At 42.4% G+C, this 18654-nt stretch overlaps 1 protein-coding gene across 2 annotated transcripts in view; it reads left to right on the top strand.

Moving 5' to 3' along the window:
* The window catches only part of LOC310946143 (semaphorin-4B-like), a 62071-nt gene that overhangs the window by 26044 nt on the left and 17373 nt on the right, over positions 1 to 18654 (top strand). For both annotated transcript variants that reach the window (XM_083912501.1, XM_083912500.1), the window contains exons 3-5: positions 14144 to 14304; positions 15926 to 15988; positions 16619 to 16717. In XM_083912501.1, the coding sequence (XP_083768627.1) occupies positions 14144 to 14304; positions 15926 to 15988; positions 16619 to 16717 (323 nt within the window). The remainder of the gene's footprint in view (positions 1 to 14143; positions 14305 to 15925; positions 15989 to 16618; positions 16718 to 18654) is intronic.

Raw genomic sequence — 18654 nt, 5'->3', positions numbered from 1 at the left:
AAAAATGTGTCAATTTCCAAAGTCAAGAAAACTCTGTTTGCAAATTTGAGGACGTAGGCTGTAAGAAGTCACACATATGCTGTAGGTGGATAATATATTGACCCGGGTAAACAAACATTGAACATTTGACCTTTCGGAAAAAGAAATTGCTGAGAACATAAAACTCATTACAAATTCTTAAGGTGTTATATTGGGAGGATATTGAGCTGGGGAACATCGGATCCCGGGAACACAGATACGTTCCAGAGAAACCTGCTACAACACTTATTTCAGCCGACAAAATTGACTGTCACTAGATAGAAATGAGTAGCCTACTTTCGTCTACCTCTGTGTGCAGCAGCAACTTAGGGCAGTGCATTTGCAATATGTTGTCTTTGTTGACCTAAATTATGTTCTTTTGTGTTTATTTGACAAACATGGGTGCGACACGTGTGTAGTGAAGCAGCAGTGAGACCATAAGCGCCTGCAGGCTCTTGTACGCTTGCCAATTTGAAGACGCCGGAACTCCAAACATCGCTGAAAACATACACTTATAACTTCTTCCCTGAACGCCTTTTTAAATATAAGATGCAACTTTCCACAGAATTCCCTGTGTGCGTTCTTTGTTTTCACCCTGAGCCTTGACAGAACAATGGGGTGAAATATGCAAGGCATAACACGTGAGTCCGCAGTGTTACTCAGGTGAAGTACAATTATGGGCCTAGAAAGTATTCTGCAGCACCTATAGTGTGCCGTGGTACTTGGCCTTTTCTGCTTTATTTTGCTGCTAATTAACCTTTTAGTATTGTACAGCTGAATGCAACAATTCCTCTCTCACACATAAACGCAATCTCTCTCCTGGCGAATCCACTGGCTGAATGGAAGCCCTGCACCTGACTTTATCCTTCTATGTAATTACTCCACACACACTGCAGCACTCCTCTTATTGTAATAACTGTGGATTAAGCTTTTATAAAAATAAAAAAGGGGACTGTTTCTCACTATTTACTCAGTTAACAGCTTTTTGGTAATTAATTGATGCATTATCGGAGCTCACGACAAATGAGGGAAGAAATAATGTTGCTCTATGGATGCGGCTCACGGGGGAAAATGACTGATACTCAGGGAAATGTCGAACGCTTGGTTTTTTTCAACAATCTGTGTTGTAGTTGTAGGAAAATGGCAGTTCACAAGACGACAACTAAAGTACAGGCTTATCTATATTTAGGGGTGCGTTGGCACCAGTAAACACTACCTGTCTGAATTTGAAGTTCCTCCCCCTGAAAACAACAATCTAAAGGTTGTTTTTTGCACTCCTCAGCCAACTAGGTGAGGTGACATCATGCTGTTATTCACATGCAACATCCCAAATTGGCATCGTCCATACCCAAGAACAACCTTTCACATACTTGAGCCATTTAACTTGTTTCACAAAGAAAGTAAATGGATTAAATTGGCCCAAGGCTGGTTCCAAGCAGCTGAGTGTTTTTTCTCCCCACTTCGCTTTGCTCCACTCAGCATTCATAATCTAAATTTCATGTATTTTGGCAGCAGCAGTTGGCGGTTGAGATTCTTTCAACTGGAAAGCATAAGTAGTAGTGTGAGACAACATGCTTTTCAGCTGATAATGCGGTGTAGAAAATCTTAAATCAACATCACTGACACTGATTGTAACCTATTCATTATGAGTGCAGCTTTGCATAAACAGGGTCTGAAGCGCCACTGACATGCTAAACAGTTGGTATATAAACTAGCCTCAATTCAACCTGCACCATTGATGCAAAACATGTAAAGCAGGCCACCATTTTAAACCTCCATTCTGGTATGTATAGTGTGTTAGAAAAGGGGGACTGGCTGTTTACGAGAGAGAGAGAGAGAGAGGGAAAGAGAGAGAGGACCCTTGCCTAAACATGGCCTTTTTCCTGGAAAGGCGTCTTTTTCTTTTTGTCCTCCTTCCTTCTCCTCTCGCTCCTTCCTTCTCTCCTAATGAGCAGTCTAATCTCTCATGTGTAGTAAGTGGAGGTTTTTGTGGTCACTGCAGTGGGAGAGCCTTGTCTGTTTTTCATTACGGCTCTTGTGCAGAGAGACAGCACAAAGGATCATGGGACTGGAAGCAGCATGCATCGTGTATCTCTGTTAGTTATCAGAAACTTCTCAGGCAGGATGTCACTGTCTTTTTCCAGATATGAGCGCAGGAGATGATTTATTTTTCCTCTTTTCATGTTCTTACATATGGAACAAGAAATTCAAGTTCAGCACTTAAATAAGAACAGTTTCCATTAATGAGCTGGTTAGGGCGTTTGGCAACCTTGATTTTTCTTTTTCTTTTTTTCAAAGGTCTTGCTCGAGTGCACAAAGTGTATTGTATGTCACCCTGCTTCTGCTGTGATTCTGGTTCCTCTTAAAGCAACAGTTCTGCTTTTTTGAAAATATGATTATTTGCTTTCTTGACAGCAGTTAGATGAGATTATCTATGCCGCTCTCACACAAACGTGATATCAAACTTCTCACGTGAGAAATATCAAAGTATTCCTTAATTATCAACTACTATAACCCCAGTGTGGTTTAGTCTTGTATTTAATTGTGTGTAAGTTTCCCTGAAATATGGAGAGCCTTCTTTTTTCACCCCCTCGTTAAAGGGAAAATAGTTGATAGTCATAAAGAATTATTGTCAATTCTGTGTCTTTTTTCAGGTTATTTTATTCACATATTTAATTGATATATTTACAATAATAATTGAAATAGTGATAGGTTCCCTTGAAGAGCCATGACGTTTAATACAACAAGCCAGATTTCAAACCAACAGCTTCACAAGCATGCCTCCTCTGTCAGTTACTACTGTACATAAAAGGTTTGTATGTAATGTACTGTAAAACAAAGGATATATTCAGACCAGAATATGTTAATACTTTCACACAGGCTGCCAGTAAGGAAGCAAATCAAAATGTCTCTTGAAGCGGAGCTTTCGAGCATGCTGTGTGTGCTCAGTCCACTCGTGTCCTTTCCAGTTTACGTTTGGTTTATGTTCAGCGAATATTGTGCGCTTTCCCTCATGCATGCTAATCCTGTGACCTTGGCAGTGTGTGGATCGCAGTGCAGAAACAGAGGAAGGGCGGCGAGAGAGGGTCAGGCTAAATGCTTGTGATATGCTGCGGTGCCCACCTAAAACCCAGTGTGGACACGCCCCGTGATTCTGAAAGAAAAGCCGTCTGTGGCTTCCAGCAGAGGTGGCACTCACAAGTGCCTGCATATAATGCCATTACAGCCGCAACAATGGAGCATAATTACGGCACATCAACTCCTTCTGTTGCAGACGCTTTAATGGCTTCATCACTTGCACGCTCCAGGGAATGTACAGAAAAGTTCAGTCTTTGCAGATTTCGATCAGGAACATTTGATTTGAAGAAAATGGCAAGCAGCGAGGAATGATGGTGTAGCTGTTAATTAAGATGGACGGAGAGGAATTTGAGGTTAAAGAGAGTCATTTGGTGTTTTTTTCACTTGTTTGGATCAGTGTAGATTTGCCTAAAACTAAAATGTGGTTTGCCTCATCACTACCAACAACTCGCAGCAGAGATTTTCTTAGTTTTACAACTACTGTGACACAAAAAAAACACCTTTGTTCAACCTTTGTTTAGTGAGTGTGAAGCTTGTAGGATGTATATGTTTTTTGTGCTGCTGGCTGTAAACCATTCTGGAGAATTCACACAACATAACATTTTATTATATGACCCAAGATGCCTTTTTTCACACTTTGGTGTCCACATTGGTGTCAAAAAAAACCATTTTATTTTTGTTTCTATAAAATTCAGCATAAGCTTTGATGCCGCTCTCATGGGAAGGTAATGCCCAGATTTACGGCTAAGTAACGGTGACTGTGCGTCCGTTCCCCATGTATTGACCCCATTTACACTAGTCATTTCATGCATCTTGGGCGGATCTGATGTTTAGTGCAAATGCATCCAAGAGGCATTCAAGAAAAAATTGAAATCCAAAACAAACTCCAGAGGTTTAATAGGTGTAAATGCATCCTTTTGTCAAAAAATAATCACTTTATTTGTATTACAGTGGTAAAGCTGGACTAAGTACAATTACAAGCTGGCTAATATCATATTATGATAAACTGATTTACGCAATTATTATGATTATTATGAAATCACTACAATAAAAAACATAAAATAACATTCAAACTTTTTACATCTGAGTTGAGGCAGAACTTAAATGGTTAAAAGCAGCCGTCTCATGTATCTTTCATTAAAAGTCAGATCTTTCCTGATTCAGTTCCAGCATGTTAATATGCTCCACATGCTCCTTATTCTATGTGTGTGCTGTGTGCGCAGGGGTATCGCTCATGGATTCATGATAGGAAGCATTGTCAATATGGATGACACCTGTTGACAGAGATATAGTTGCATTTCTTTTAAAAAAAACATGTCAGGGCATATTAACCTTTAAGTTCCAGAATATGGTGTGTGTGTGTGTGTGTGTGTGCGTGTGTGCATGTATGTGTGTGTGTGTGTGTGTCCACTTCTCGTCCTTACCACTTCACTTTGTGGTGGAGTAGAGAGCAGGAGACTCTGTGTGACTCTTGCCTGCTCTTCTCATCAAGGGCCTCTCCAGAGAGAGAGACACACACACTGCAGCACTAAAAGACCTTCACAACACATGCCCGTCCAAACTGAGTGCACTTAGTAAACTGCACACAGCTCCACTGGTGCCCTAAAAATCGACAAGTGTGCAAGATAGAAAATGGCTGAAGAGATGTATCGAAGTGTACTTTGATGGGATTCTAGCTGCAGCAGAACCATCTGCAAGCGTGCGCAAGCCAGCTGGATTTGGGTGTTTGCAGTGCCAACACAAATGCTTTTTTTTCTTTAAGTCCACTTGGCATAGACATAGACATCATGTCATTCATCAGGCCAATCTTTCTTGGTGTGTGTTTTTATCGGTGTGTTTAAGGACAAAGTAAAGAAAAATCTTGAAGTAGTGGAAGCTAGATTAGGATGTGGAACGTCAGAATCTACCTCATTAAAGTTACAGCGATCCCTCCTTGAAACACAGCAGAAGAGCAACTAGTTTATCCGTTCAAAAAATACAAAACGTTACATTTTCCTAGATGCGTTTTTGATGAACGATCCTTGTCTGTGCTTACCTCAGTAACAAACATGTTGCATTTCCTGTGACTGCTTCACAACAAAAGCCACGCTGTGTAGAAGATGTTGAGTTGTGAATCCCTTGTACGTGTGAATGCAATTTGAATCCCGAGCGGGAAAGGTGGACCCCGCCACAAACAATGAAAACTATTGGATGGAGACGTAGTTAAAGAATGTAGTGCTTTGAATGGTTATTGATAAATGAAAAAAACAGGAATTGCTTTTATAAAAGTAATTAATTATAAGTAATAACTCCATTAGGGCGGCACGGTGGTATGGTGGTTAGTACAGTCGCCTCACAGCAAGAGGGTTCCTGGTTTGATCCTGGCTGGGGCCCTTTTGTGTGCATGTTCTCACGCCCCATGTCAGCTGGGATCGGCTCCAGCCCCCCTGCGACCCTGATAGGGACAAGCGGTGAAGAATCATAGTTTTTGTATTGGAAAGGCTGAACATAAATTTGCAGATTTTGTTTCCTTTTAAGAAGCAAAATCTGCAAGTGTGTGTCTATCAGATTCCAGTGACATCCACTGTCTTAAGAGAGCATGTTGGAGGAGGATGGAAAGAAGAAGAAGAGGTTGAAGAGGCATCCCACACATGACAAGCACAGGCATGTCTATTTTGAATTGTGTGTGAAGAAATTATACCAACTATCTGTCTCACTCTCTGTGTTTCGGCCTGTTTCTGAGTAACCCACTGAGATACCACATTGGGTGTCTGTCTCTGTCTCACTGAGCTAATATCCGTGATTTTGTAAGCTTTCAGCCGTGATAGACCACTGCGCTCCATCGCTCCGCTGCTTTGAGTGTTGGGGTGGGTGCGTGCCAATCCAGAGTGCATCAGGATGACACCTAAGAGCCAATAATTACAGAGCAGAGCACCATGTCTGTGTCAGCGCCTTGTTCTCGGCTTTTAGAGGTATGCAGTGTTTTCTGCACTGGCCTCATCCTTGGCACACGTGTGGCGGGGAGATGTTGTTTTTCATCACAGGGTGAAGGGGACATTTTCCAGTACTTCAGAGCTTGTGCTGTACACGCACATCTCTGACAAATATTCATTTCATGGTTTTCTTTTTTTGCACTGATTCCAAGCCTGCACCTGTAACCGTGCGACACCCGCTAACACCTTTTTGCTGCATAATCCTCACACACAAAAAACACTGGATTTACACACAGGTTCTGCCTATTAACTGCGAGGTGCAGCTGTCTCTCAGTATGATGTGTACGCACTCACACCCAAGTATGAACTAATACACAGCGTATACAGTACACACATAATTGCAGCAAAGCCACCTCGTCTTTCCCAGTGATTACAAGCAACACAACACATCTGTGAGACTCACAGATACTGTAGGTGTCACACTCTTTCTCAAACTGATTCAGTGCTTTCAGCTTTTATTTACAGTCCAGTGAAGAGGGATTTACTCTGTGCCATGTTCTCTGTCTTATGGCGCACTCACACTGTCCGTCCGTGCCATCGCCGGGGCTTTAGGGTACTTGTCCCCACCCCTCCCTCTCCCCCCCGGCCAGGCCCGTTTGTACTCACACTGCCTGGGCCTCAGCGAATGCTTCTTGCCTGTCCATACGTCATCACATGCCTTGATTGACGTCATTGCGATGCATCACTTTGTTTACAAATCTTTCCATAGACCTCAGAGTTTTTGTGCATCTTTTCCGACTTTTTTTGAATTTTTTGAAATTTTCATCCGACCAAATCTGCAGTAAACACTCCACCTCCGCATCATACCAATGTGAACCTTTTGCAGCCATTGTTTTAAATGTCCGTGCATGGTCCGTCTTTTTTTTTAATATATGTCCGAACAGGCGCACATAAAATGACGTCAGAGCCGGCGTAGGCCTCGTGCTCGTACACGTGTGCACGCTCATGCTTGTACATGTGTAAACGCGCTTACAAAAGCCAACCTCTCCGTTGCCGTCAAGCTGGCCGCAGCTAGGCGCGTGTGGGTGCACTCACACTGGTCAAACGAACTAGGCTTTACCCGTAAAACCTGTTTGGGCACTGTACGGATGGACAGTGTGAGTGCGCCCTGAAAGGTATAGAATACTTTACCCCATTTTTTGGTTAATGAAACAAATGAGGTCTTTAAAATCAAATTGAAGTTGTATGTTTTTACACAAAGTGTTACCTGATTTTTTTTTTTCTTTCAAAAGAGGCCATTTACCTTTCGTTTTGACCTCATAAGTACATAAGGGTTCTCAGACTGAGTTGATTATAATATAACCAACCAATCAATCAAGTAATGATTTTATTTTTCCCCCTATTTTTATTGAATGTTTTCATTTTTGTTGTATGAATGCGTGATTGTATGTCAAAAAATTGAATCTACAATTTGTTATCTTGACCACAGAAAGAACAGCACTCGTCTGTGTATGAGATAGCTGATTGTGAATCAACAATTTAATTAAATTCAATTCATGTTTAATGGAAAAGGGGAAAAATTACTGTTTGCCCAACTCAGTGAAGCTCCTCATCAGAGGTCTGTGTCCTCTAACTGTGAAGACAAACAGTGTTTCTGTGCTGATTTGGCTGGCATACTACTGCAGCTCTTAGTTGCCAGTAATCACTGACAATGAAATAACCATCACTTTGCCCAAATATCACGAGGATCAGTGCTGAGATGACCTTGAAGCGACTCCTGTCAGCTTCTGTCAGGAGCTCCTGCACAGCTATCAAGTCCATTGTCAGATCATGTCAAACAGAAACCTTGAAGCTGTGCGCTGTTGTGTAGCTTCGGCTTGCAGAGGGCAGAGATGGATAATGTTTTTTGGGGGGGATTAATGTGTGCCCTGCATGTAAGATAAGCAGAGTTTGGTGTGAGATTAATATCAGATGTGCTGCTCTCTCCTCTCCTCTGGGTTTTCTCTGCCAGACTGCAAACTAACCCCTTTGTCCCCATTGCCCCCTTTGCCTTGTGACTTGGCTCAGGCTGCTTGAGTAAATCTGGGGCATGTTTACAGTCAGGCTAAGGAGTGTCTTGGCAGGCGTATACCTACCTAAGAAGCCACTCAATTGCCACACCTTTGGAATACTATTAAACCTGAAAAAACTAGGTTGATCCTGCTCTGTTTTCTCTGAAACATGAAACCTGTCAAAGTGCTGGCATGTATTTTATTTCTCATAGACACTGCGTCTGTAAGCCGGCACCCTCTGATATTATAGTTACCTCAATGGTGAGTAAGCACACACTGAACACATTCAGATGTGATGTCAATGAAGGGAAATGTTTATTGATGTCACTGTGCTATTTTGGGATCTATTTCCTAAATACTGAGAGTTATGCAGAATCTATTTTAATCTTTAAGTCAAAAATACGAGAAGATTTGGAGATACACGTAGATATTTAAAAATATGAAATGGGTAGCTCAAATCAAACAATCTGATTGGTTCATAGCTGTGTTATAAGCCACATTCTATGACGTCTAATTCCTTTCCACAATTCAGTATCACTTGACATCTGAAAAAGAAAACCTTTTCCGATGGGGAACTCAAGTAGTTATCTAAACGCTCTTCAAAGTCACCAGACTCCTGTAATCAGTAATTTCACCACGTAGCACACTGGAGTTGCTGGTCTACTGCTGCCTCAATCGGTCGGTTGGTTAGGTTTGTAATATTGTGTGACTCTGTGCTAGCTGCTAGCGTCGGCTAACACCTACGTTCAACAGAAACAGCCAGTTAGCTTATTTTAGCAAAACAAACAGCAAACCTAACTCAGTCAAAAGGTAACACAGTTTGGTTACCAACATCTAAAAAAAAATCAAGATTTTATATCTAGTTTAAGTTTAAAAATAACTTTTTGTGGTTTTAGGGGTGTGGCTGTGTGGTTATTAAAACCTTTCTGACCAAGCGCAGTTTGAACTGCACCCACCACTGGGTTCATTAACCAAGTAAGTCTACTACGATGTTCAGAGATGTTGCAAAGGATGGAGCAAAAGGGATGGGTTTTTCAAAACTTGTAGTGGGGTTATTTAATTTTTGCCAGCAACAAAGATGCATCAATTGCCCCATGCTGAGAAGCATGCACTAGCATTAGCCCTGCTAGAAAGAAGTGGAGCACCAAGGGAGAAGAGGGAGTGGGTCCAAAGTTTCGATGCCACTGTAAACTTGAGTTGTAAAGTTCAGGGAACTCAGATACACACACTCAGCTTTTCCTCCATGTTGGCGTGCTTTGTCTGGGCCATGAATGTTAAAAAAAAAGAGGTCTGGGCTTAGCAGTTGCATTAGCAGTGAGGCATTCCCACTAGCATCTGTAGGCAGGGAAGATCATATAAACTGTAAATTATGGCATCAGACCTCAATGGCTATCTACCAGTGGCCCTCACATCTTACGTCATGAAGGTGCTGGAGAGACTGGTTTTGGTCAACCTGAGGCCGTAGGTGAGAGCCCTGCTAGACCCTCTGCAATTTGCTTACCAGCCCCACTTGGGAGTTGATGAAGCTGTCATCTACCTGCTGCAACGAGCCCATTTGCACCTGGATGGTGGAGGAGGTACTGTGAGAATCACATTCTCTGATTTCTCTAGTGCTTTTAACACCATTCAGCCACTGCTACTGGGGGAGAAGCTGCGGTGATGGGAGTAGACGACACAATGATCTCCTGGATTACTGACTACCTGACAGGCAGGCCACAGTTTGTCCGTATGGGCAGTGTTCTGTCCGATGTGGTGGTTAGTGATACAGGAGCTCAACAGGGGACTGTACTGTCTCCTTTCTTGTTCACCTTATACACCACTGACTTTCAGTACAACACTGGGTCGTGTCACCTGCAAAAGTTTTCTGACGACTCAGCTGTTGTTGGGTGTATAAGTGAGGGACAGGAGGAGGAGTACAGGGCACTGGTAGACAACTTTGTGAAGTGGACTGGACAGAATCACCTGCGGCTGAACATCAGCAAGACCAGAGAGATAGTGATAGATCTCAGGAAGAAGAGGAAGACGGCTTTCCAACCTCTGTGCATTCTGGGAAGAGATGTGGAGGCAGTGGAGTATTACAAGTACCTGGGTGTGACCATCAACCACAGACTGGACTGGAGATCTAACACTGAAGCTGTTTACAAGAAGGGAATGAGCAGACTTTACTTCCTGACTTTCTACCAGTCTGTGGTGGCCAGTGTACTTTTCTTTGCTGTGGTTTGTTGGGGAAGCAGCATTGGAGCCAGCAACACCAACAGACTCAACAAAGTGATCAGGAAGGCTGGCTCTGTGATTGGCTGCAAACAGGACACTCTGGAGGCTGTGGTGGAGAGGAGGACACTGAAAAAACTGTTATCCATCATGGATCATCCTCTCCACCCTCTCCAACTCACACTGGTCAGACAGCGGAGCACCTTCTCCAGAAGGCTGCTTCAGGTTCACTGTCGTAGCAACAGATACAGGAAATCTTTCCTGCCGCAATCCATCACTTTGTATAATAACTCTCTCACCTCTGCATGACGGAGAACTCTGGTCTTTCTACTGTTTTTTTGTATATAATATTATTGTTTATTGTTTATAACACACTGTGCACTGTATATATACACTATGTATGTATTGGATTCTATGTATGTTATGTACAAAGTGTTTTATTTGCTGACCCATTACTTCTGTTACAAAATATTTTCCCAGTCTGGGATCATTAAAGTAATTCTATTCTATTCTAAATATGGAAGTATGACTTTGTACTTGTATTTCCATTTTAATTAAGAACTCTGTAGCTCTTCATTGTGTGTGCACAGATTTCATCTGATTCTCTCACAAACATTTTCAGTGATCATAGAGCAATTAATGAATACAAAATGTAATTCCACCTAATTAATTGCTGGGAGGTTGTTATGTGCAGCCTGAAACTGTCCTCAAACACAGCATCTTTTTAACTGTGTCACTGCCCTTTAGTTTGGACCATTGGCCAATTTCTTTTGCAGCTTGTAATGAAAGGTTCATGACCGAAGAGAATCGAGGCAAATATCCGCAGTTTGACTTGAAAGTACCTGCGGTACTAACTAATTCAGCATGTTAACAACGGCAATAAAGCAGCCATATTGATGGAAGGTGTGATGTTATGAGCATTAGCAGAGGTTGAGGGCCCCGGCTTGGTGACAGCCAACTGATTAAACAGGAGGGTGATGAATGGACCTGGTGCCTGGCTGTGAAATGGCCTGCAGATGCCCCGGCATTCTGCTGCAAGCATGTCAAAACACACAACTGTTCTGCTGCATCGGAAAGCACGAAAAAAAAACTCCTAAATAACCAACCACCGTGAATGAAAAAAGAGAGAGAAAGCCTTAAGTTTCTGTTTGAAATCGCTGCAACTTGACAGAGCTGACTTTTATTACAGCCTTGACCTTTTGGTCTTATCAAAAGTCTATCTCAGAGTGTTTTGAAAATCATGCTTTCTTCTCTTGTCTGCATGTTTCTTCATAGGTCAACATCTCAATCCAATCTTCCTGGTTACCACAACTCCCACTCAGTACCTCAACCTCAAACCCCCCAACCCCCACCTCTCTCTCTCTCACACACACACACACACACACACACACACACACACACACACACACACACACACACACACACACACACACACACACACACACACACACACACACACACACACACACACACACACACACACACACACACACACACACACACACTGCCCCTAAGTAGCCCTGGACTGCTCTTTGAGTTAAAGTTTCATGAGTTTGTTCTCCTCTGCTCATTATTCCATTGTCTGTCTAAGAGGATGTCACTGTGATTTATGTCAGAGAGTTTTAATATGCTGAGGGATGGCTGTTTTTGGTTCCAGTGAATGGCCGAAACTCAGGGGAGCCGTGACAGTCAAGCTATGATATGTCTCCTGTTGAGAGGAGGGATGGCACTCCTTTATATGGTCCACTGGGACTGAGTATAGCTCTCTTTATGAGCATTCAGGCAATTTCTAACAGACTTAATTTACCTCAATTTATAAAACAAGTTTTCCCTTCTCCACATTGGAAAATGTGTATGTTTTTCTGCCCTGAATGACAATAGGGAGAGGGTTTTTTTTTTTTATTCTGTGTCCCCTCCCTGGATTTTAATGACAGGCCCCCTCTGTTCATTGACTCCAGATGTCACAGTGTTTGAAACAGACTGAGGGCTGTTGATCTGGAAAGGCCTAAGATTTGATTTTGGACAAGATGGTGCCTGTGCAGCTGGCGTTCACTCCATAAGGGGAAAGCGATCATCTGCCAAAAGGGCCTTGAGTGTTAGACAAACCATTTGTTTTCGAGCATATTGGAAAGTTTAAGTTGTGGGTTGTAAACATTTATCGCTGTTTTCTGGCTCCATTTGCACCACACACCACCTGGAGCATCAGAGATAAACATACTGCTGCTGGTGTCTTTTCCTTAGTGTCAGAAGAGTCTAAATTTGAATGCAGTTTGCTGGTTACGCACAAGGGAAATGCTGTAAATGGTTTATCTGCAGCAAATATTAGTGTTGATGACTCCAGATACAAGCCAGTAATCTTACTTGGACAAGCAAATGAAGTCGTTGACCTCCAGCGTTTTGGCTTGGGGAGCATATCGAGTGGGTTTAATATGTGTGGAATGAGAGGCAATAGATAAACATTTACAGAGATGGTCAAAGATGGTCAAAAACTGCAAAGGGTAAAACGTCTGTAAGCATGGATGCACAAATATTTGATTGCACATGTCCTGTGTCTTTGACGACCTCTAGAAGATTGTTATTCTTGTTGATGGATATCAAGTAATGATGACATCTTCTCATCCAGATCCACATGGACCTCAGGATCTCAATACTTGGATGTCACGAATACATGAATAAACCATAAATCATGACTTCCTGGACATGTGTACATTGAATCTTCACTTCATCCCAAGAACTATTTGAGGCTGCAGGGAAGGGAGCGACATGGGGGGAAAAGTTACTCATTCAACCCGTGGCCCGCTGCTAAAGGGATCCATTTGAAGAGGGTTGGCGAGCAGCAGAGTGAAGAGATTTAGATTGGTGTTGAGTAGAAGAGGCTTTTTTACCCTGCTGCCAGTGCAGAGCAGAGCAAAGAGTGAGCCAGCCAGCACAGGAAAGTGTGGATGATGTGGCTCGCTGGCGTACATGTGACATGTTCTCATGGAGCTACAGTAGTCGATGGCTGCTGCTCCTGTGCGAGGGGGATAAACGTAAAGGACAGGAGTGAGGGGTGCAGACATGACAACATGTCTCAGTGAGAGTTTCTCCCTTTTGTACAGTGAATTGATTTGAGAGGCTTCCCGCTGCTTTACGCTGTAGTTGGATGCAATGTGATGTCTGCCTGCTTGTTCTTGTTTTCTGCTAGATTTGTGGCTCTCTGCGAGGCCTCGGAGGAGATTCACATATTTTGCTTGCAGCGTTAAAACACAAGTTTGCATGTTCTTACCTCTCCGATCATATATTTGTGTCGATATGTGGTGCTTTTTGGGGCTTAATAGGTGTGTGTAATAACAAGCTGATCTCTGAATACCACATCAGTTTCATATTTTCAGTTGTGGCCTGATTATTGTTCACTTGAATTCTCTTTGCAATGATAATAGTGTTTCGCCTCTCGTAAACGGAGCCAATTGATTAAAAATTATAACTTTTTTCAGTTGGCTCATTAGCCCAACAAATCGAATCTCTGCATTGAACAATCTCCCCTGCTAATTGTTTTACTTTTCAATGATGTCTGCGTTATAATCCACCTATGCTTCAATAATACAACATTCTCTTTCTCAATTTTTCCACCTGAGAAAGCTTGGAAAGGAATGTATGCAAATAACCACATTAAATTAACATTTGTAGCATGTGCAGCTACTTTCTGGTAGAATAGGAAAAACTAGGCAAAAGGCAAAAAACAACTTATTACTGTGAGTATTGAAATCGGGGACCTATTTATTGTGTTCTTGTACGCCCCGCATCAGGGGAAGTTCTGTACCAGTCTTTTCCTCTCTGTTTCCTGCTATGTGAAGATAATCTCCTATGTGTGTGTTTTGCCTGCTGTTTTCCCAGATGCAAAGGAGAGGTCGGCCAAGAGATTCTCTGTGGACGGTGTCTTCAATTACACATCCTTGCTGCTCAGCCAGGAGGACGACATGCTGTACGTCGGAGCCAGGGAGGCGCTGTTTGCCCTCAGCCTCTCGGACATCAGCAAGACCAAGCTCCAGAAGAATGTGAGTATGTGCCAATGCAAAGTGGACTGACAGATCATTTACCCTCACTACTATCATTGATTTAGGTAATACTGTGGTTTGAGTTAACCTTGCGGTTTGTAAAGATACAAATACAAAATACTTGTAAAATACTAGCTTACGCAGGTCGGAGGCCACTACCTCGATGACCTTCAGCCTCTTTACATGGGGCGACTGCTCTAACCACTGGCCACCCCCATTGATGTTTATTTAATGCGCAATACGATGTGAATGCACAAAAACCAAGCATTTGCCTTTTCTAATTATAAGAGGAAGAATGCGTAGTGAAAATGTGTGAATCTCAAGCAGACTTCAGACCAGCGTACATGTGTGTTTTAGCTGAATTCCTTGATGATCATGTTATTTTTACACTCTTTGTTCTATAAAATCTCAATCACACATTTAGGGACATTCTTTTCATTTACATTTGTTAACAATCTTTTAATTTGTTCCTGATATGTGAAGCACTTTGTAGTCAGTTTCAACATGATTGATCCCCCTTTTGACGTTTCATGATAATGAGGATTGAGAATTGGCTCTAATGATGGTTTGTAAGAACATGATGAATTAGTGGTATGAATACTACAATAGCCAAAGTTGTGCGCAATTAGAGAACCCTGCTGATACGATACAGTTGGTGAAGCTGCACTTTCTTTGCTGTATTTCTCCAATGAGTAGTGGAGCGGGCACCACTTTTGATAAATTTAAGGGCATTTCTACATCAATTTGTGTCAAAGTGTGGGTGCTGAAATGAGTTCACTCAGGGCGCACGGTGTCCTTCCGCACCGGGCCAAAACCGGTTTTTCGGTTCAAGCCTAGTGCGTTTGACCAGTGTGAGTGCACCCGCTCCGCGCATAACTGCGGCCAGCTGGCAGTCCACGGCCCGTCTGAGAGAGGTGGGCTTTGTAGAGCGTGTTTGCACATGTACGAGCACAAGCGTGCGCACGTGTACGAGCACGATGCCTACGGCGCTTCTGACTTCATTTATGTGCGCCTGTTCGGACATAGAAAATAGAAGGAGGGACCATGCGCGGACATTTAAAACAATGGCGGTGAAAGGTTCACGTTGGTGTGATGCGGAGGTGGAGTGTTTACTGCAGATTTGGTCGGATGAAAATATCCAAAAACAGTCGACAAGACGCACAAAAACTCAGAGGTCTATGGAAAGATTTGTAAACAAAGCGACGCATCGCGATGACGTCAATCAATGCGTATGACGTGTTACGGCGTGATGACGTATGGACAGCGAGAAGCATTTGCGCGAGGCCCAGGCAGTGTGAGTACAAACGGGCCTGGGGCGCGGGGGGAGAGGGAGGGGTGACAAGTATCCTAAAGCCCTGGGCGTGGTGCTTAAGGACAGTGTGAGTGCGCCCTCAGTTTCACAATGATAGAGATTTATAAAGCAGAATCAGGCGTATGTGCGGCTAAATAAATCCGAGGAAAAGAATGAGCGTGCATGTTTTTCTGTCTTTGTGCGTACACAGAGTTTAATTCACCTGGCCCTAGTTCTTTGTATACATTTTGATATTAGAGAAACAGTCCTCAGAAGTTCAATGACTTTGGAATGACTTATTCAGGGTTTCTTCTTCTTTTTCATCTTCAGCTGACGTGGGGCACTCCTGCTGGGAAAAGAGAGGAATGCAGCTTCAAAGGGAAGAACCTGGAAGTGAGAGGCATTTTTTACTGCTCCAGCAAAACGCCAAATAATGAAAAATACCTCAGGAATATAGTTTTATAATGACAATATCGAGAGCGTGAATTCTCTCAAATCCCCTGGATCTTCTCCTTAGTGTCGTGAGAAGATACAGTGAGTATTGAGTCCTGAGTCGACAAACTGTTCCACCAGTTACAAATGGATTCATCAAGTGTGCACACTCGCCAGGGAATTGCTCTTTTCTGTGTATGGCTTCTTTCTCCCTGCCTGTCTGTTACCTTGTTGTCATGCCAGCTGTTGTATCCCTAGGCGACAAACCTTGGTAATCTTTGTACTGCAGTGTACAACTCTGGTCTGTGTATTACAGAAAGCCCACCAGGCAACCAACGTGTGATGCTGGGAAGTTTTCCAAACAGTGTTTGAGGAAAAAGGGAACATTTTTATGTTTCTAACAATTTTTATCCAGTTTGACAGCTGGGCTTGCTTTTTGTTTATTGTTGTTTTTTGCTCTGAAAGATTAAGTTATGTTTAAGAGCTCCGGTATTTCAAGCACAGATTCTTAAGGAGGTCTCAAGAAAAACACATTCAGTTGTGAGAAATATCTTGTGAACCTAACGCTCTCTCCATTTGTTCCCCATCCAGACTGATTGCTTCAATTACATCAAAATCCTCCTGCGGCTGAATAGCACTCATCTCTATGTGTGCGGCACCTACGCCTTCAGTCCTATTTGCGCCTACATAGTAAGTAAAGACCTCTCAATGTACCAATTGTTCACTTCAAAGAGATGTCTTTTCTTCTGTCATTGCTCTTGATTTTTATTTTCACCGCTTCTCTCACTAGCACTGCTTTGAATTTCGATATGTATTTTTTGGTGTTCTGGAAGAATCGAGCTCTTTTATCCACCGTGTCGCTGTTGAATCTGCTGTTATCCAAGCGTAACCGAATGCTGCCGAGGCACTTTAGCCAGACAAGTCAACAGGGGGTACAAGAGCTGTGTGGTTTCCAGTGAGAGGGAAGCCAGAGATCTGTTTATCTAGTGGAGGAGCAAATCTGCAGTGATGGTAACCGGCAGGAGGATGACATTGATTTCAGTGATAGGGGGCAATCGAGCTTGGCAACAGCCCAGCTTTTAAAGCGGGGCATTAAACTCTCCCCTTTGACGTCAGAGGAAAAGAAAAAGATGTGACTTCTCAGACGGCAGAAGACATTGTCTGGACTTTAGGTCATGAACTGGGATTCCGAGCCAACCAGTGTGTCACCCAGAGCAGACAGACACTCTCTCTGAGATGCATAATATTAACATTAATAAATGTTTTATTTTTATAACTCTTCTCAAAACAGTCTCGGGGGTTTTACGTGGAGAGTAACAGGACACTGATGCCAACAAGCTACACTAAACAATGAGATGACAGACATGGATTCAAACAAGCCCAGAGTATAATAACAACTCATAAGGATGATTCATGGGAAGATTTTCCAGGCAATAGAGGCACTTGACGCTGTCCCGTTTAATTTGATTAAATGGAACAAGTCATTGCTATTACTGCAGATTGCTCACATTTCTCACATCTATCTTAATACAATACTCTCATTCCCGTATGTACATTGAATCCTTGAGTGCTAACTGTAATTGTTCCTCCTCTCTACTGGCTCAAAATTGATCCCTTCTGGAGGCAGTTTCAATGCAAGTAAAAGGGAACTTATATGACTCAGACATGTTTTATATGTTCCAAAGTTATGGTCTACTACATTGAGTGAGTTTTGTTTTTAGATAAAACATTTTTTAAAGACTTGGCCCATTATATTGGATCCTATGCTTTAAAGTTGAAGTCATTATCAGTCAAACAAAAGAGAACAATTTAGATAATCAATTTATCATATAGGTCCAGTATCAACACTTGCAGGTTCCAACTTCTGGACTGTAAGAATGTTCTGCTTTTCTGTATTTTATGTTATTGTAAATTGTCTTTGTGTTTTGCACCGGCGGTCAGATTATTTTTTCAGATTTCTTCAGTATTTTGAAGACGTCACCCACACTTGCCATAATGCAACACAACGCCATCCTTCATCAGACCCTCCCTGCCTTGTAAATGCCGACATGCTTCAAACTCTCTGCCCACTGTTTGTAATGAAGGCTCTGTTTAGAAGTGATGTCATTTGTTCTCAGACTTGACGAAGCTCCTCCAGAGCCAAAGACAGTTTTCAGAGGCTGAATATTGACCTACATACTGACTGTAGATTTGCCTGGCATATACACTTGAACACTATTATATGTATATTAACCAGCCTCAGGCCCCTAGAATTACCTAACGTTTGTTCTATGGCCTGTTAACAAACAATTAAACCTGAAACCAAATCTGTTTTTATTCAAAAATCAAGTTTTCTTCCGATGTAAACCATACAAACTGCTCGAAGACAAACCTTCTGAAGAGTACTTTGAAACAGGCAGGTTTAAAGGATAAGAGGAAGGATATTCTATATTTTTCTTATTGTCAACAAATCTCCTGAAAGACCAAAACCAACAATACTTAAGTCCATCCTCTACTTCTCTGCTTGTTTATCTCAGCCCAAAATGGATTTATTCCAACTAAACCTTTTTTTATTTAAACAGTCAAGAATGTCTTTTTCCTTTTTTTTCAGCCATTTCCTGAAACAGCTGGTCACTGTAATTCTTAGT

The sequence above is a fragment of the Echiichthys vipera genome, assembly GCF_963691815.1.
Source record: "Echiichthys vipera genome assembly, chromosome: 1".
In the NCBI taxonomy this organism is placed as follows: Eukaryota; Metazoa; Chordata; class Actinopteri; order Perciformes; family Trachinidae; genus Echiichthys; species Echiichthys vipera.
Note: the sequence above shows the minus strand (reverse complement) of the source record. Positions and strands in the feature narration are given on the sequence as shown.